Here is a 19,979-nt window from a genome sequence, read left to right on the forward strand (position 1 = left end):
GGTTCAGGTGTGGTTGGCTAAAAAAAAACCCACAAAAAAAGGGTTTTTTTTTTTTTTTTTTTTTTTTTTTTTTTCTTCCCCCCCTTCCCCCCTTTTTTTTTTTTTTTTTTTTTTTTTTTTTTTAGTTCTGGCAATTTGGAGACTGGATGGATGTGGTGATAGATGACCGTCTGCCTTTCCTAAATGGGAGCTACCTGTCTGTACACCCTCGAACATCAAATGAATTCTGGCCATCCTTGCTGGAAAAAGCATATGCCAAGTAAATATAAATGGTCTATTTTTCCACCCCTTGCCAATTGCTTTATATGGTTGGTTTCACTCTCTGATATACACAAATCACACAGGCTTACACCTGTACGTGTTGTGCTGTGCTTATGTAAGGAACTGTGGCTGCGTGCAAGCACAGGGCCAATATAACCTGGAGACATAGGTCTCAGGCTGAGGACCTTGTACATTTCATTTGAGTACATTTATGTATCCTTTATGCTCTGGGATGTAATAGCTGGTGACACAATAGGGGCTGGGCTTCTCCTCCTTACTTAAAGCAAATTTCTCTGCCTCTGTTTTCCCTTCCATATTTTCCTCTGTTTAAAACTGCAGACTCTGAGCAGGGATTACGTCTGTTTTCAGTCACTAAGAGACCATGCAGATATTAGAAGCTGGCAATAAGAGGAAGCATGACTGAAGAGCATCCCCAGGCACAGCACATGTACTCCTATGAGTCTCTGATTGGCTGAGGTCCTCAGAGTAATACAAGGTTAATAACAGTTAATAAAGAGATAATGATTATAAAAAATCCTCTGAGGAGTGGAGGAATCAGAATGTCATCCCTTAGCATCTGTAACACTACCCGTTATTAAGTATGCTAAATAGAAATTCCCCTGCTAGAGGTAGTATGAAGGGCTGGGACTTGGCAGACATGACCTACATCAAGCTGCTGTAATGTGTGGTACAGTAAAGAGGAGCTGAAGAAAAGGCCTAATTATTTTGGCAGATTTGGTCAAGAATAGTAAATGCTAAAGCAGCATTTGAGCGATTCATGAATAGGATGCTTTTTGCCCTAAGAAATCTCAGAAAAGTTGACTCAGGACTCAGTATCAGTTTGCTGCATAAGATTTTAATTACAAACCAAACCAAACCTCTATTAAATCAAATTTGCAAGAGATGACGTTTATGAGATTCCTACTTCAGAATTTTTTCCCCAGTGCCCATGACAAATTATTTTCATCCATGTAGGACAAGGACAACTGTTCAAAATACAATTAGCCACAGACTTAATTTGATTACGTGCATTAAGTACAGTGTGCATAGTGGGGTTTAACAGTATGATCTACTTGCTCTGAGTACAGCATGTTTCATCTTATCTGTTATCTCAAATAAAAGCACATGATAAAAACACAAGGACTCTGCTGGCAATACTTAATTATTGCCCTATTATTGCACTCTAGCAGAATGATTTGGGAACAGTACTGAAAACTATTTTTCTATCTTGCATTGGGAATATATACTAATACCTTTTTCCTATTTCCCATTTGCAAACGGAATACCGATCATTTTTGCAAAGAGTCACAACAAAGTATTATGTAGGAACTAACAGTTCACCTCCATTTAACTGGAACATCTATTTAAACTAGTCGTGCTTGTCTCCTTTTTAGTTTAGAAGAAAGAAACAGGATACTTCAGGATGAGATTCAGCTCATCTCCCTAAAAAGCCTCTATCAGCATGAGATGCACCTTATTATTTCCCACTACCTGTAATGACTGTAGACATCTGCCTCAGATGTGGGTGAATGCATAGGAAAAAGTCCCTCTGCCTCATTCATCCTACAGGGTGTGCGTTTTGTCTGGGCATCTATTTCAATTATGTTTCCTTTCATTCCCTGGCCTTAATGTCTCTACTCATTACCTGACCCTAATGTCCACCATGATCGCTGCACCAATGCACATATCCATTTTGTAAGCCATAATTGTGCATTGTTTATTAAAACATGGCATAAGGACTATTAACTTTTTTTGTTTTCAGATTAAGGGGCTCCTACCAGAACTTGCATGGAGGCTACATTTCTGATGCTTTAGTAGACTTCACAGGTGGAGTCCAAGTTCAGTTTTCATTAAAGAACCCCCCTCCTGATCTGGAGGAGATATTGAAAGCTGCTGGCAAATCTCATTGTATGATGGGGTGTAGCACCTCAGGACAGGTGAGTCACAAGGCTAGTACCTTTCTTGGCTTACTATGTTTGCATTAAGGGTACTCTTTTGAGTGAAGAAGGAAGTCCATAATCATTGTGAGCAATAGCCACAGCTCATGGATGCCTGGATTTTGGTAACAGAAAGTAAATATGGTTATGCAGTATCGAATGTAAAGGCTTCTGGCTAGATAGATTGAATATGGATGAGAGATGAGGACGGAGGGAAGCCACATAGCCCTCTCTGATGGGCCTTCCTCCTATTTTGGCCTTGATAAGATTAATCATACGGCCCTCTCTGAGCTGAGTGGCTTCTCTCCTGGTTAAATTCACTGTGATAGTGTCCTGTTGCAGCAGGGCTGATTTGGGCTTCAAAGCTTTGTGATTCAGTCTAGCATGGTCAAAATGTGCCTGTCTTCTGCGATAGAATGCTATTGTCACACTGTGATTTGCAGGGTACTGATATTAATACTGAGAAGTTGCAAAAGACTTTGTAATATTCAGTAAGTAAGCATCTCACTAAAAGAGTGTCACGGGGTTATACAGCACATCAAGGAAGACTGCAAAGCATGTACCATTGCTTCTGTATGGACTGGTTTATCAGGACACAAAGATTGCCTATTGCAAACTAGTCAAGGACTAGCCCCCTCAGGTGGGCTGGGGGTGGCAGTGAAATTCTGGAGCTCTAATCCTCCCAGAAGCCCAGTTCAGCTCATCTTGCAGTTGCACTGTCTCTGTAGCATTAAAGAATTTGCAAAGAACACTTTTGCTAAATTTACTTTATTGCTTATAGCTACAGTGGGAACAGTGACATTTCTCTGGAGCCAGTATATCTGAGATACTGCAGTAGTCAAAACCAAATCTCTTTTTCTGCCATGCGAAATGCGAGTTCTGGGAGCGTGGCAGAGAGCTAAGCTGTACTTTCACCCTTTTGCAGCTGAGGAACAGAGAAATGAGGAATGGAATTGTACAAGGTCATGCCTACACTGTCACAGGAGCAGTAAAGGTAAGATTGCAAACTTGTTCCTGCCTGGTAGTCTCATACTGGTGGTCCGCCGCTGGGATGTGGAAGGCAGTCACACTGCTGTTCCATTCAGGATAATTAATCCCTCCCTTTAGGAGAGATTTCTGAAAGCATGTAGTTCAAATTTCAGGAGATGGAGGGGCTCTGGCACAATGGGAAGAGTGAGGATATCAGAATTGTATAGTTTTTCCTAATGACAAGGTTCTGGCTCACCCCAAGTCAGGGGGTGGAAGGATCCCAAATCCTGTTGGAGAAAGGAGCAGGCTGTTTTAGGTTCCTGCTACTCATGATCTGTGCAGAAAGGAGAAACGGTCTTTGCCCCACCTTACAGGAGTGCCAAGGCATCCAGTGGGATGTCCTGCAGGAAAATGTTTAGAGGCTGACATGGAAGTTGAACGTTTGCATTTGGAAGAGAGTTGCTATGACATCTGTTTCCAATACTGACTGTGTGCGTAAGGGTAGCCAAAAACAAAAGGTGTGCTTCTTTCCACTTCTGCCATTTCAGCTTCACTGTGAGTTGTTTCTGGCTTAAACCACTGACAACAAGAGGAGAAAAGCACCAGAAGCTCCAGCTGTTAGAAACTGCAATCCTGTAGATACAGAGACACCGATTCTCTTTATTATCATCTGTCCATACTGATTGTCAACATTTGCACCGGGCAGTCTGGTGGTCTAGTTCCCCAGAGTCTCTGCCTTTGCTAGGCAGCAGCCTTAGATGTGCAGAACTAGACACTAGAGGTGTTGAATTCATGTAGTATTTCAGGAATGCTGCCACTGCTGTCTGTGTCAGCCCACTGCTATTCACTGTCCTTGGGAAACCAAGGACATTCCACGCATCGTTCCTCTACAAAGCAGCAAAAGGCACTGACTTTTAGCTGCAGTTAAACCAGGCCCCCAAGTTATAGAGGACACATTTTATTACCCATCTCTTCACTGAAAATCATGATAGTGAAAAGTTGTGACTGAGTTTATTTTTCTCTTTACAGATACGCTACAAGAATGGCTGGGAACACATCATCAGAATCTGGAATCCATGGGGCCATGGGGAGTGGAAGGGGCCCTGGAGCGACAAGTATGGCCTTAAAGCTTTCATCTCCTAAGACAAATCACTCTTGTATCGGCTTATTATAAAGGACCTCTTCCTCACACCCATTATAATGAAACAGGCAGTTCCAAATCAATTCATTATAAGCTCTATTTCCAGCTGCAAAGCCACGGCTCACAGAAATCCAGTTGAAAGAAAACTAATGCAGCATTTGTGTTATATGTACTTGTCACTAGGCCTAGCTCAGGTATCCCTTTTTGTCTATGAGTACATTTTTCCCAGTGGGTAATTCCAGATAGGTCATGGATAAGAGACTTGTTACAGTAAGGTCTGATCGTGCCCCTAGACAGTGTCTGGCTGCTTCTGTTGAATCCTCCTGCAGCAATCATGCATCTACCTTCCTGCCCCTCCTGCTCCTCCCATGAGTCCAGCTCTGGGAGGAGGACGGTTAGCAGAGTCCATGAGAGTAGGGCAGCATTATTAAGTGGTATTAAACACAGACAGACAAAAAGGGTCTTTGGTTATTGCAAAGGCAAAGTGCCACTGGTTGCCTTGAACTGATCTTTTGGATCCTACGTGCAGCTTTAGACATGTAAGGGACACTTTCCTGCTATGTGTGCAAGCTTACTTCTCTTCCCCAGAGGAAGGCTTACAACAATTTTCTGTAAATAACTACATGTTAGTTTGGCTGGTGGAGCTGTGTCAGTGTTTCTCTGACTAGAGAGACGTACAGGTATTACGCTTAGGTGATTTAATAGCATCACACCTCTCCTTGTTGCTACAACTACTTATGACTTCTCTACTGAGAAGGGTCAGGCTAACATCTAGCATCTGGATGGGTTGATGGGTGGCACAGACATGTTCAAGGCTGGGATAATAGACATCATCCTTCCGTTTTTGAAAGCTTGCTATAATCCTAACTGAAGTTGAGAAGTCAGTAGAGCACATTCATAGGTAAGCTGCATGGGTCAAATTATTTTTTCATGCTCTGTTTATTTGCCTTACATTCAGCAGAAAGTACAATTATCACTTAATTACAAACATGCTGCTAGGAAACAACACATTTAATTGGCTAATGTGCCCTCTGCACGTTGATGTAATATCAGCACTTAGGAACATTAAGCCATGGTACCTCACTAACCTCTTCAGTGTGGGAACAGGAGACCAGTGCTCTGAGGGCAGAGGTAGGATTACCCATCCTAAGACGGGTTACTAAGGGCCAGATACAGCAAAGGTGCAGTGCCTCATTTGCTGGCCTTGGCTGTGAAATTGCTGAGCACTGCCCTGTTACCAATGTGCACTTTGCTTACCCCTCTTGATCCCTCTCAACTTGATAAGCTGGGTAGAGGAATGGACTGGCTGGAGAGATGGAAACTCATGCCTCTCACAACGCTTTGTTGATTTCTTCCTGTTCACAGCTCTCCAGAGTGGAACCACGTTGAGCCTCAAATCAAGGAAGACCTCTGCAGAAATAAAGATGATGGAGAATTCTGGTATTTCCCTATTGATCTTTCTGTCTACCAGGTTTTCTGTTAGCATTCATTATGAAAGAAAGGTCATTTAGGTATTTTTTTTCTCTGCTCTTAATGATGGCTCAAAGCACCTCCGTGTTAATTCTGTGCAAACAGAAAATTGGAGGTTGTCCAGATTCAATGGTCTCAGAAATGAGACTTGGAGAAGTGAAACTAGACAATATTATGCAACAAACTGGTGAAAATAAATGAAGAAGTAAACAAAGTGAAAATCCAGCTCACGGAGACCTAGTCCTTTTGTCACACTTTCCTTCCCCCTAAAGTGGCGAGCTTGAACTTCAGCTGCTCAGAGGGATAGATGGCTGAGCAGGTCTTAGAGCTTATGCACTTGATTGCTCTGCAGGTGCTTGTGGGTTTTCACAGCCTCTGAATACTCTGAGGTTCAGTTTAGCCATTAGACATCCTTTAGAAGACCTATTATTCTTCAGAAAGTCCACACTTACCCTGTGAGGCTCTGGGGAATGCAGGGGAACAGCAGGTTGGGTTGAGATGGACACTTCAGGCTTGAGCAGAGCATTGAAGGCAGGACAAGATGTCAGAGAGGGACAGAGCAAGGCACCATAGCAGAGTTGTGCTGGCACTCCACCTAGGCACTGCTAAGCATGTCCTGTAATTGCAGTGGGGGTTTAGGTGTAGTTAGGGCTGTCTAAAAGCACCGAGGGCTGACCTCTTCTGCACAGTGTCAGACGGCTTGGCTACACTGTGCATCACTGCTCTAACCCTACTTGGAGACACAGGGGGTGAACATGAGTATCTCACTGGTGTCTCAAACTGAAAGGTGAGGCTTTCTCTGTCTTTGCAGGATGTCCTGTGAAGACTTCTGTGAGCAGTTTTCCTGGCTGTGTATATGTAACAGCACCCCAACGTTTCTGGACTTTGGAGATCAGTGCGGCACAACGTGGTCCGTGGACAGGCACATCTACCTGTGGAGTAATTCACTCTCCATAGGCAGGAACAACTCTTCCCTCGGTAATAAATGTTCACTGCAGTCACCCAGTCCTCTCCTCCTCTGCACTACTGATTACACTGAAACATTCAATGAGAATCAAATAGCAGAGATATTGATTGCAAGTTATTAAGGCCTGCTCTTTCCCGTTACACCACCTATCAGCTAGAGAGACAGAAATAAAGCAGCAGCACTTGCTGCTGAGTTAAAAAAAAAAAAAAAAAAAAAAAAAAAAAAAAAAAAGACGGCTTGTGATTTAGAGACCCTAAACTCTTTAAAGCAAAACGTACATCAATATTCTTTCAGCTAGTTTCAGCAGGTGCTACGGGGACCTCACCAGAAAGTCTGCTACGGCAAATACGTGGCTGGTTTCCCAGAACAAGAAATACTCTGAAATTGAATGAATATGAAATGAAAGAATTGTGCTACAAAACTCTGTTTTCAAAGGTAGAAAGTCCATTGACCAGAAAAGACCTCATTTATTTTATTGGGGTACATTAAACACAGCATAGCCAACCAGTCAAAAGAAGTGAGCAATGGTGCAGCCTGATCTTCAATATTGTGCACAGCTCTGGGCTCCGCGATATTAAAAGGCTGTTAAGAGCCTTCAAACTGTCCAGAGGAGGGCAACATAGCTGATAAAAGAGCTTGTATTGCCTTTCATGCCTCCTGTGAGGAAAGTCTGAGGATATTTGGGTTATCTAGTTTGCAGAAAAGGAGGCTAAGAGGCAACCTCATTGCTCTCTCCAACTTCCTGAGGAAGGGAAATGAAGATAGAGACACAAATCTCTTCTCTCTGCTAACAAGATGCGTGGGAACAGCACAAAGCTGTGCCAGGGAAGGTTCAGGTGGATATAATGAAAAATTTCTGTACTAGGAGATTGCTCAAACAGTGGAACAGGTGAGGTGGTTGATGCCCCTTTCAGTTTTCAAGAGGCATTTGGATAATGCCCTCCACACCCTACGTTAACTTTTGTTTAAAACATATTTTTGACTTGAAGTGGTTAGGCAGTTAGACTAGATGATCTTTGTAGGTCCCTTCCAAGGGAAGTATTCTAATTCTAGTTCTAACTGCTTCTCCAAATACTCTTCTGGCACTGGAAGCTCTAAATATTACTAGTGGTTTTTGTTATATTATTTTTTTTATTATTTTGCTATTAATTTTTTTAACATTCGGGATCTGTTTCTAAACTAAAATGGCAGCATATGGTCTGCGATGGAGCTACTTTTTCTCTGCAGTGCTGATCCCTGACTTAGCAGCAAACAGGTTTTGTCTTACAGTTTTCTGCCTCCTTCTCCTCATCTTCACTGCCACCCCCACGTGGTGATTTTAAACCATGGCCTGTGCTGCAGCACACCAGAGGCACTGGGACTGAGTGAGGAGTTGCAGGGCCTCAACTTGAGAGCATGTGGGCAGAGCAATTTTCCTTGGAGCCGTTTTGCCACCAGCCCTCTACTAGAGTTACTGTCCAAGTACAATTTTAGGCTAAAATACAGCTTTCAAGGCCACTGAACACAGCTTAAAGCCTAGACCAATTTAAGCAGATGTTGTGCACAGCTCAGTCCTTTTCCTGCAGTTTCACTTCTTGTCAGGGATGTTTCTTGTTAATCAAAGCCTTGGCCAAGAAGAAGCCTTTTCATTCTTGTCCTCGTCCCTCTGTCTTCTTCATCATAAACACTGGCAGGAAGGAAAGAGAGGATAATTTGGGATCATTTTGTCTTTTTCTTTTATGTACTTATGATCTCCAAGACAGGGTACTTTTCAGCTCAGCCACCGGGACAGCCAGGTGATTAAAAAATCACTCTTTTCCTGCCTTGAGGAAAGTGTACCATGTAGGTGAAACAGGTATGTGGGTGAGAAATCTGCCTGGCATTTATCACTTTGCCAGAGATTTCTAAAGTGATTAATGGGCAATTAGTTTAACTCCAGATGCCTCAATTCCTACTGATAATATAGAGACTGTAGTGCTCTGTCGCATTGAAAGCATCTTGGAGCAGCTACCTCTTCCTCTGGGTGTATGTAAGCAAGATCTAACACAACAGGCTACTACTGGGATATCTGTGTGGCTACTACTAATCTAATAACACTTCCTCAGCAGGTGCAGTTTCAAAGAACCCTAAGTATTTCTTCGAAGTGACAAGTAATGCCCCCAAAAGCTATAATGTCGTCATTTCACTCATGCAAAAACATGCTGAGGGTTTGCAGGATGCACAGACATTGAGGATTGGCTTTTCGATCACAAAGGTAAGCACAATCAGGTATAATGCAGACGCTGTTGTTTTCTGTGTGGGTTATTGTGTCTGTACATGTAAACAAAAGACTGAATTGCTTTTTGGGATGTTAAAAGAGAGCAGTCAGCATTGAAGTGAATTTCTGGATGCTTTCTATATTAGGAAGACATAGGAAAAGTAGGGCTAAGCAGGCTTAGTTTCCTTTATTCATGTCTTGAGAAGAAAGTTTGAATTTTCAGTTTTGTTGCATCCTAAAATACCCCTGGGAAACTCAGAGGATCCACAGGTTACAAAAGGTGCTAGGGCAGCAACCTCTGAGTCCAGCGGTGCTACTGACTTGCCTTGCTATTCCAGCCAAATGCCTGGCCACCAGCACAAACCCCAGTGCTCCAAGTCAAGCAAAAAAGAGAACAGGCTCTTGTTCCCCCTGAATGGGCATCACAGAAATGCGGTGCAAAAACCATTTGTAAAACATTTGGGAAAGCTTTGCTCAACACCAATGCAGAGCCAATCCGATTAGATACATGGGACCTCCAACTAAAATCCATCACCCCACCCCCTTTTTTTTCTTGGTGACTGCCTAGGCATGTGCCAGTTCAAGGACAATTACTGTCAGAATATTACCAAGCTTACTGAAAGTGCAGTTGCTGGTAGAGATGGCTGCTAGCATTTTTCCAAAGTGTTTTTGTTCTTGTCTTAGGGAGATTGGAAGGAGTTATTCTTAACTGGAAGAATAAAAAGAGGCAAAGATTTCTTTGATCCTAACTTCACATTTGCCCTAGCTTCACATTCTCCTGATCACTGGAGAGGTTTGCCCTAGTCCCAGGCTTTGAATAATTGATGCCCTAAGTTTAACAGTTCCTCAGAGAAAGGAAGAGAATGGCTTTGTAGCTCATAAAAACAGTATCTGACATCTGATGAGAAATACAAAATGTAATAAAATGACCATTCCTTCAGGGAGTGGAACTCATTATCCTTACTCAAGAAGATCCTCTGGTGCAGGTATTAGCCCTGCAGGATGCTGTGGTGCTCAAAAAGAGCAGCTGCTCCTAGTACACGGGGAACTTGCTTCTTCCAGCATCCTCATCAGCTGCCCCAACAGTCACCAGACATGGAGGTCCCTGACTGCTCTAGCATAGTGCATGCCCATCTTGATTAGTCTCCCATTTTGACAGAAAGGACTCTCACTGAGTAGTCATGGCATAGTTCTGGGGTCCCTTGGAAAGGAGGTTTTGTTTAATCAGGAAGTAGACCGGGAGACAGATTTCGTCTATTCTTCCTTTGTGTTTAAATCTTTCTTTTTATCTTTTTTTCACCTCTATTTGATGCTCAGGTATGTTCATTTCATTTTTTTTCTTTCTTGGTGCATTCCCAAGGTCAGATGAAATTTGATGAGTATGTCAAGGCTGGATGACGTGACCTCTGTGGGGTGTGAGCCCATGGCTCACCTCGTGCACAGGTTGGGCTTCTGGTCCAAGGTCATCTCCCATGCAGGAGCTGGAAGGCAAGGTCAGGACAGGTGTTTACCAGGGACACCGGGATTGCTCTACCAACTCCTCACAGCCCAGCCTCCTGCCCTGGTAGCGGTAAAAGCCAAGTCTAGGAGCTAAAACCAGAGTGGTATACATTGCTGTTTATTTCCCAGTGTCTAGCCTCAGTACCTGAGGGCATTCAGAGGTGGCATCTTTGCTTAAAAAGTTTATGAGGGGGTTGTTTGAAGAAGGGGAGTGCAAGTGCTAATATTCATGAGGCCTCACTTTTCCTGCTTCAACTGCTTTCATAGCTGTTACTCATTAGCAGCATTGTTCATTGTTCAGTATTTATTTGAGACTCATCATATTGTTGCTGTAAAGTAAAAAGTGCGTCATCCGTTGGCAGGATGAGGGGAACACAGTACAGGCAAGGATGCAAACCAGAATGGATGTACCTGATAGCTCTAGGAAGCCTTTGATTAAGTACAGACATGGAGCACTAATACATAGCTGTGAGGTAGGCTTAATGTTGTGTGACAGAGCTGAGCAACGTATAGAGGCTGATTCTTATCTCACACCAGTTTTGACTCCTTTGAGATATTAACCTGCTTCTGCTTTTTACCGGAAGAAATGTCAAATGAGACCCAAAAGTAAAAAGGATTATGTCATTTATTTCTTTGCAGCACTGACCATTTTCATCTACTCAAAATCTGGCCCATAATGCTTGGCAGTCTACATGCCTCCTAGCCCTCTGTAACAGTAGTCATCCTTTTTTTTTTTTTTCTCCCAGAATAACAGTTTTATGTTATTTTCTCCCAAAGGCATGGCTCATAAATAACTCTGCCATGCTTTATAACCATTCTAAATAGAATTTATACACGCTGATATATTTTGGGGAATATGTTTAGTAAGTGTTTTTTTATTATGCTATCTTTACATGTCCTAGTAGTAATAGCTGTTGCATTATATTAGTTTCATCTCGGCAAAAATACTGGAATGGCAGAAGAAAGATCAGAATGTTCGGTTTTCTCCTGACACTTGTTGGAAGGTTTGAGTTATGATTCTTGAAGCATTGTCATCTGGGTGAGATGCTTAGTGAGCTCTCTGATGTCTCTGGGTTACGTTAGGGAAGCATATCAGGGAATTCTACCAGCTATCTAAGGAAGTTTTAGTAAGAGTATTCATCCATGATTCCATGATGAATTCTAGTCTGCTTGATGTTAATTGAATTTCTCGTGAAATCCAGTTAAACATATTGCTTCCTTTCTTCCTTCCTTCCTCCCTTCTTTCCATCATTTTTTTTTTTTTTTTATTTCTTTCACCCTCCTGTGTTATTGATGTGTTCTTGGACAAAGTCTGTCTCCGAGTCAAACTTTGCATGCCACTGGGAAGGTTAAGGCATGTTAGATGCAGTGTAGATTTAGAAAGCAGTGGGTAAATAAGGCTGCTGTGGGTACAGTTACTGATTTACTTTGATTCCTGAGAGGGAGAGGGAGATAGCCATCTGTGTTTTTCTTTCAGAAGAACTCCAGAGTTCTGAAACAAGACTTTTCTCTTACTCGAGATGTCACCAACTACTTTACTTTGAGTCCAGGAACCTATGCTGTCATTCCTGCTACAACAGAGCACCAAGATTTTGAATTTGTCTTACGAATTTTCTTGAAGAATGAATGCTACAATGAGTAAGATACTGATGAGTACTCCAAACAGTCCCAGACTTACAGTGTGCCATGATTTAACAATTCAATGTCAAGATAACTAATGTAGCAATTTGCTTTTAATGCACTCTAGAAGCGTGTTGGGAAGCTCACAGCTTAGTGTTTAGTACCATGTTGAGGGGAATCAGCTGTATACAGTCAGATGGACAGGTGGCCACTGCACAACAGGGCAATAGCTCATTGGCAGCCATCGAGGGTCTCAGCTTTGGTACAAAGAAACGCACAAATGAACAGCAGTTCACAGAATCACAGAATAGTCTAGGTTGGAAGAGACCTCCAAGATCACTGAGTCCAACCTCCGACCTAATGCTAACAAATCTTCCACTAAACCATAGCCCTAAGCTCTATCTACTTTTATTTATTTATTTATTTATTTATTTATGATTTGTTATTTATTTATTTATTTATTATTTTTTTAGACACACGGGTTTTATTTCTTGAAATCACCCAAATAACCAAGACAACTTGCACAGCTCGATACTAAATTAGCTACAAAAGATCTCCCCTTTACGTTACTACCCATTTCAGAACCACTTGCACCTAGCTTAATAGTGTCAGAAGAGACTAACCACAGGCTTGACCTTATACTGCAATTCAACAGTCCTGTGAAGGAGGAAAATCAGAAGTGCTCTGAAAAGTTATGTTCACAGAGAACATGGGCTGCAGTTCAAAAGACCACTTAAGTATAAACCTGAGATCTACAGACCTCAATTGTATCTAAACTCTTGTTTGATCTACTTAACGTCTCTGCATATGCATTGTAAAATAAAACTCAATTCTGATTGAGTTTTAATAAATAAAACTCAGTTCTGACATATTTCCGCAGCTTGCAGGGAAATCTCTCTTAAATGTAAGGAGGACGGAGAACTTCTTTTTCTTAACAGCCATTATATAGTTTCATATGTTGTGCCAGCTGGACCCTGTGTAGATCATGTCCCACTCTGCTCAGTGGCAAAGAAGCAAAGAGCAGTTAAAGGTTTTGACCCCTTCACCCAGTCATCCAATAGGCAGGGCCACAGGAGCTCCCTGTGGGTATAAGAGAGGTGTTGAAGGATAAATTTAACAGAAAACTGATATCCTAGTTCATGCAAAGGCAGCTAGTATCACATTTGCATGTAAATATCTGGGTGTGCATTATTTAAAAAGCAAACCCCAGTGCTCAGTGTTACCAAATAACCTTTGAGTATCAGATATACAGTGCCTTTCCTTTAGTAAGCTTTGTAGTGGAGGCGATTGCTGGTCTTACGTCATAGGCCCATATCTTAATAATGAGAGTGTATTCTAGGCTTTGGCCTCTGGCAAAAATGGCTCAGAACAAATTAAGGCAACTCCTTAGTTATTGGAAAACAAACGTGAGAAATCTGTGCTCTGGGCTAGACTGCCTTCAGTATGATGATTCATGCGCAATATGGCTCAGTCCTTGGATATATCTCTTTCCAGGAGAGCTTGTGACCCTTATACAGCTTATTCAGTGAGGTAAAGCGTGGGTGTGCTGTTCCCATGGGTCTCTGTAGCAGTCACAGCATTGAGAGGCTTGTACAAGGGAGAAGGGAGCATCATCACCATGTGGTCAGAGGACACTGTGGGTTCTTGTGTGGGACACTGTATTCTCTGTCTGGGGTCTGCCACATCTGCAGATCAATGCTCTGGAAAGGCCCATTTTCTCCCAGTGTGACTCTTAATTGTTTTTTAGGAACTCAGACTCCCTGCTCAACCCAATGCTGCCAACGGTAAGAGTCCTGAAAACTGATACAGATACTAGTGGTGGGGATGGTTCCTAGTGAAAGCCACTTCTACTGACCCCCCTTCCCTGTACACTGGATACCTCTCTGCTTTTGTTTCACCAACCAGTAACTGTCCCTCTGGCACCCCAGTCAAGGTGGGAGAGCAAGTGTGTACAGGCTGGAGTACCTCTCTGGAGCGATGAGAGTCACAGCCAAGCTCTTCCTCTTCACATATGTAGCTTTCAGAGCCTGATTTCTGAAGGAAACAAATCTTATACAGTCCCTTTGTAGGCCTGACTGTCCTTGCCACCTTTAATACATTGACCAACCAAATATAGCAGGGTGGAAAGCATTTCAAATGTAGTCAGTTCTTGCACTGTCTATGAAATGGGTATGAATCCAAGAAGAAGATGGGGAAAAAACTGATTTAAAACTCACAAATCAGTGTGACCACGTTTTAGAAGAACTCACCTGAGAGAGCGGTTGTACATGTCTCCCCATGGGAATGGCTTCATTTAGTGCTTGCACTCTATAAAGCATAGGAGTCCATAGAGGTGAGGCCCAAAGCAGACTTCTGATTTTCACCTAGATAATCTTCACAGACATAAGGGAAATTACACTTCAAAACTGGGTGCACCTCTAGTTCAACCTGCATTTCAGCCTGTCCAATCCAGTTGCTGGACTTCCCTTACTGTGAACTGTGCAAGTTGCCAGACCTGGTCCAGTCCAATGCTGCTGTGTCACTATTTGCTTGTAAAACCATACCACTGAGCAAGTTCGTACTTACAGCAGTGCAAAGTCCTTCCCTTTCAATTCATTTTCCAGCCTGCAATTAAGCCCCATTAGAGGTATAGCATAAATAGCGGCTTATCTTTTTCCACTGACAAGCTGTCAGTTTACTTGGCTGTTGTCATTAGCCAATGTTTTGACTGACAAATTATGGTACCCCCACTTTCTGCTCCTGCTCAGGCAGTTGGGCTGTTCTTTTCTTGTCCTCTCTAAAGCTCTATTTGGATTTGTAGACTGCTGCCTCCAATAATTTTGTAACTGAATTATTTATGTCCATACTTATTCTTTCATCCAGGTTGTACCAAGACAGAACCAAGACAGCTCCTATAAGGCTCTCTTCCTAAGATATGCTAAGCAGGTACGCTATCTAAAGCATCTTGCTGAAAAATAGTAATATTAAAATTGGCATGTGGACTTGCAAAAAGAACACTAATCTCCAATGTTTATACCAATCCATTTAGAATAATGCTTTTTGGAAATGTAGCTTCATCCACAAGTGAAAACCCCCTGGAAACAGTATTGATTTACCTGCCAAAACCCCCAGAAAAATGGAACATTCAGTAGGGATAAAATGTCTAGCTCCATATTTCAGAGGAAGACTGGAGATTTGTGGTTGTGCTGGTGATGGGCTTGCATATGTACTTTATTTGGCTTTGATTTGTTTATGTACAGAAAGTGATTAGAAAGCTTTGTGTATCCCCCCTCTCATCAGCATCATTTTCCCTTTGCCTTTGCAGCAGTTGGAAATCAGACATCAGTGAGTGCTTGAGTAATTGATTCCTGCTTTTTCTGAGCCAAACTATGCGCATTCACAGGAGATGCTTTTAATGGTTTAACAACCCATTATAAAAAACCTGTTTGACTTAGTCAAGAGAAAGAAAAAAATCACTGCCAAAAGTCTTTGCACAGTGGACCTCTTGCAGTTAATAATTGTACCAATGCATTAAGGCAAAAATGAACAAGGGCTGCCATGCTGAAAGCTCTGGCAATGTCTCGGACAGGGAGACAGTCTGGCTTGCTAATGGGTTGGGCTGCTCAGAGGGAAGCAGGCAGAGGTGCCTGTTTTTGCATCCTGCCCACCCAGTTGCCTGATGTCCTGCCACTTGGTGACTTCCCAGCTTGGGGGCTGGTGAAGAGGATGTGGCTGAAGTGAGCAAGTGTTCCCATCACCACTGAAAACACCCCGTGTTGATGGGAGGGCCTGTAACTCCCCTGCATACACTCAAAGAGAAGGGCAGACCATGGTCCAGCAGCAAGAAGGGCTTTGTTGTGCTCCTGGGTGGGTGCTGCTCAGTTATGAGCAGAGGTCCTTCTTGGTTGCCATGGTGCATGGGTAGAGGTATTTGGGGCAAAAGTGAGGCAGGAGAAAACTTAGCACTCACAGACCTCTTTGCATTTTATTCTGCATTAGGGCTCCGCTATTGATGCCTTGCAGCTGCGACAACTCCTTAACGAAGTGGTCCTGCAAGGTAAAGCTTTTACAACCCAGCTAATGTCTTTGGTGCTTCCCTGTCCTTAGTCTAGTGTAAATTAGACAGAGGATTTAGTAATGTCTTGATGGTCTTCAAAAAATCCTCAGTGTGGCTCATCACAATATGGGATCTCGAAGAATGAGAAATGTCTTCACCAATCTTCCTTTACGTGCACAGCAGTGTGGTTTAATAAAATAAATAAATAAAATCAAAGAAATGTTCACATGAAGAGGGCAATGCAGTCCAGATCGGCTGCTGACAGACTCTTTAATGCCATCAGCAAAGCCATGCATCTGCATGACACCTGAATTTCACCCTCCCCTCCCAGTCCTGCCCTAGGAAGAGCCTGTGCTCCACAGACCTGTGGTACTCCCTTCTGACCCCTGATGTCCCCACAGCCCCCATGAGCCCTCCTTCCTGCTCCATGCCCCACCAGTTCTAGCAGGAACTCAGTCCCCGGCCAGGCTTCTTCAGCAAGGACCGCAGAGAGCTGTGTCCCTTGCTCTCTTCACTGTTCCCCCAGTTTCCCCCAGCTCTGCCCTGGCCTGTGTCCCTCCTCTGCAGAGGCCTCAAGCTGGTTTTCAGCATTTCCCACACTTCCTAACCTACCCACCTCAAAAACAGCATGAGATAATCATACACATATCTCAGATTGCTCCAGAACTCACTAGTTCAGCATGGCCTTTCATATCACTGACCTTTTAATAATCCTCATTCGAAGAGTCTTCTGTTTCCATCAGGGTAGGCAAAGACTGTACAGAGCAGCTATCTGTGAGCCCCAGTGGAGCACCTGCCCTTCAGGAAGGAAGCCATAGAGGTGTTTGAGACACTTCAAACTCCTTCAGTGGACCTCAGCCTGTTATGTCACCCTTTTTTGTTATGTGAGCCTTCAGACTAGTGTCCTCCTTCCCTCCCACTGGTGTCTTGGATACACATCTGGCACCCCCCTCACTCTTGCTGATTCCATCTCTTTTGTCAATCCTTGCAGATGAAATGGCCAGCCTTGGAGGAAAATTCAGCTTTGATTCATGCCGAGGCATTTTAGCTCTGATGGATGTATCCTTTCAAGCAGAAGCAATAAACTTCCCTAGTGCAGCCCATCCTTTCCTTGAGTTATGGCTGAGCTGAGCCTCCCGGTGTAAGAACCTGCAAGTAAATATTAGCCTCATTCCTCGATAAATAACTGTAATGGAGGATATGCAGGACTTTGCCATGCATGCCCTAGCTCTGGGAAGTCTGCTACCTCCACCTAGCCACTAACTCTTGGCTCTCACTGTGGGACCCAGGGGCTTGCTAAGCTTCACCCTCAGTGCAGGCCGCAGGCAGGGCCTGAGGTGAGGAGGCCGTGCAGAGCCTAGGCACAGCTCGGTGCTCTCTCTTCCCTTACAGCTGAAACCACCTGAAATGAGCCTGTGATGGCAGCTCAAATGGCTTGCCAGCATTGACAGCAAAGCTGGTGTGTGGGGGGGGAAGCATTGTCACTGCCCAATCACAGTCACAAGGCTATTCATCCTGTCCAGTGTATCTTCCCTGTTTAAATGGATCACAGTTTTTTTACTGTTAAAAAGACAACATTGACAATACATTGCTGGCCATTGTAAAACAACAGGACTCCTTGATGAAAACATTAATTCTTCCTTGTGTGTTTTCTCCCACTTGCTAGTTCACTGTCTCCTTTCTTCCATGCCATGGAATAACTTTGAGACATTGTCAGACTTCTAGAAGCTGCTAGGGAATGAATGAAACTGACCTGCAATCCCTCTCTCTTTCTAGCTTTCTGCATCTAGCAAGCAAAAGATATTTTTTCCCCCTTTCCAAATCCCCTCCTGGGCTCAGTGGACACTGTGAATGCATGGCACGTGCAGGGAGCTGATGAAACCACTGCTCTGCTTTAATTCAAGATGGATTTTTTATTCTCTGTACATACAGCCTAGGTACAGTGTGACCTATCCTGGCCTGCAAAGACAGTATCAGCTTTTTTTCAGTCAGTTTTCACCCCTGGGGTCCTGTTGCTCATGGTAGGGAAGTGTTTTCTTGCCTGCAGCATATGCATAGCTCAAGGGCTGCTGCTGGCATCTGAGAGCAGTCTCTAGGATCCGCTCCTTGTACTCTTGGCTCCTTCGTTGCCTGTTCTTCCAGGATGATCCAGTCAGAACTGATGTTGTGCTGCCCCATGCACAAAGGCACGTCAGTGTGCACACATGGCCTGGAGCATGCAGTTCTGTTCCTCCCTAAGACCTGCTGTACTCTGTGGCTAAATGTCAGCTGAAGTTATCACTGCAGGACCCCTTGTGGTTAAAGACATCATGTAGGTAGAAACATTTTGTTTGTGAGCACAGGTGTGAGCAGCTGTACAAATTGACAGAAAAAAAAAAGTGAATTTAACTCCGAGAATAATGGAGACCAAGAAAGATCTCGGCTTTCTCGACAGAAAGTAACAAAGAGAAGCGACTACATCTTAAGACTTTATGTGAAGACAGCATTCTCAGGAATGAAGACATGATCAGTTTTAGCTCTCATGAACTGTTCAATTCTTAACTAAATGCACAGACGAATTCGAATGGAAGACTCACACTGCAGGAGTTTGGGAGCCTCTGGCAAAAACTCACCAAGTACATGGTATATGTGGGGTGCTCTCTCTTCTCTGCATTACTATGCTCCTGGGTTTTTCATCACTAGGGTGCAGACACTCCGTGATATTAAAGTACTGTGAGGAAAAATGTAAAGTTTGCATGCCTGGTGGGTCAGATTTCTATCCTCTCATGCAAAGGCTGAGAGCTCAAGAAGCAGTGGGGTGGTGTGAAGTGCTCTGAACAAGGAACCAAGGGTTTCCTAAAGCAAGGAACACTGAGGAGGCAACTTTTTTTAAAGCTTTCTGAGCTGAAATGAATTATTGAACAAAGTCATCTGAAAAACGTCACTTCCTCAGTGCTGCAGTTTGTAGCAGAAATGTGTAGGATGTGATGAAAGTTTTCTTGAGATAAATGTCTCTGCTCCAAGATAAGCATGAGCTCTGGAACCAGTGAGAACAATAGCTTGGTATTTAGGGTCGACGTAAATTCAAGCAGCTTGTCTGAGTCAGGTCCTTCTTCCTCCAGTTTTGCTGCAAGAAGGGAAGATTTCCTGAAGCCTCAAAGTTCGGTGGGATGTCTTTGTTTTATCCTCTCTCAGGGTAGTCTGAGGTCACCTAGGACAATGGGGTGCCAGTTCCCCATTGAGCAACAATGCCCTTCCCACTAACAGCACCTCGGGTGTGGTTTGTTGGGGAAGATGACCCCATGCCATTCTGGCATGCAGGGACTCCTGGCAGATTTTGGCAGATTTGTGTAATAGGCAATGTCTTTTTGTCAATGTCTTTTTGTCAATGGAGGTATAGTCATTCCTGTTTCTGCCTGTGCATGCAAACCAGGGAAAGTAAGCGAAAAGGCTTCAACTCACCCAAAACTGGGATTTCTTATTCTTATATATATTGATCAGGACTTGTAGCAATGGGTCTTCTTTGTCATGGTTACTCCATGACATTCAACATCTGCTGAATTTCCTTCCAGCAATTTTATTAAGGAAGGAAAGCATCCTACATAATTAAATGTAGTGGTAAATTTTGGGAATGGTGATATGTGCTTGAATCTGCCATTATACTGTTTTTCAGGATCTCTTCAGGAGGGAAGATAGAAATAATTCTGGATTTCTTGACATATCTGAACTGAAGAGTGCAATACAGACAGCAGGTATGTCCAGATATGCTTAGCAGCTCCCTTTTCTGTCTTTGCAGGAAAGGATGAAAAAGAGAGGAAAGTTGAAAGAGTTCGGATTACACAGAAGTGCCAGTTAGATCACAG

The 19,979-nt window shown here is 43.3% G+C and overlaps 1 protein-coding gene across 1 annotated transcript in view; it reads left to right on the top strand.

Annotated features, from left to right (window-relative positions):
- Positions 1-19,979, top strand: part of LOC118164799 (calpain-13-like) — a 66,407-nt gene that overhangs the window by 34,236 nt on the left and 12,192 nt on the right. The window contains exons 6-19 of the mRNA XM_035322550.1: positions 126-259; positions 2,024-2,198; positions 3,124-3,192; positions 4,197-4,282; positions 5,674-5,748; positions 6,590-6,756; positions 8,833-8,978; positions 11,959-12,119; positions 13,849-13,885; positions 14,964-15,026; positions 16,080-16,137; positions 17,129-17,196; positions 18,691-18,759; positions 19,790-19,868. Of these exons, the coding sequence (XP_035178441.1) occupies positions 126-259; positions 2,024-2,198; positions 3,124-3,192; positions 4,197-4,282; positions 5,674-5,748; positions 6,590-6,756; positions 8,833-8,978; positions 11,959-12,119; positions 13,849-13,885; positions 14,964-15,026; positions 16,080-16,137; positions 17,129-17,196; positions 18,691-18,759; positions 19,790-19,868 (1,387 nt within the window). The remainder of the gene's footprint in view (positions 1-125; positions 260-2,023; positions 2,199-3,123; positions 3,193-4,196; positions 4,283-5,673; positions 5,749-6,589; positions 6,757-8,832; positions 8,979-11,958; positions 12,120-13,848; positions 13,886-14,963; positions 15,027-16,079; positions 16,138-17,128; positions 17,197-18,690; positions 18,760-19,789; positions 19,869-19,979) is intronic.

The sequence above is a fragment of the Oxyura jamaicensis genome, chromosome 3 (genome assembly GCF_011077185.1).
Source record: "Oxyura jamaicensis isolate SHBP4307 breed ruddy duck chromosome 3, BPBGC_Ojam_1.0, whole genome shotgun sequence".
Classification (NCBI taxonomy): domain Eukaryota; kingdom Metazoa; phylum Chordata; class Aves; order Anseriformes; family Anatidae; genus Oxyura; species Oxyura jamaicensis.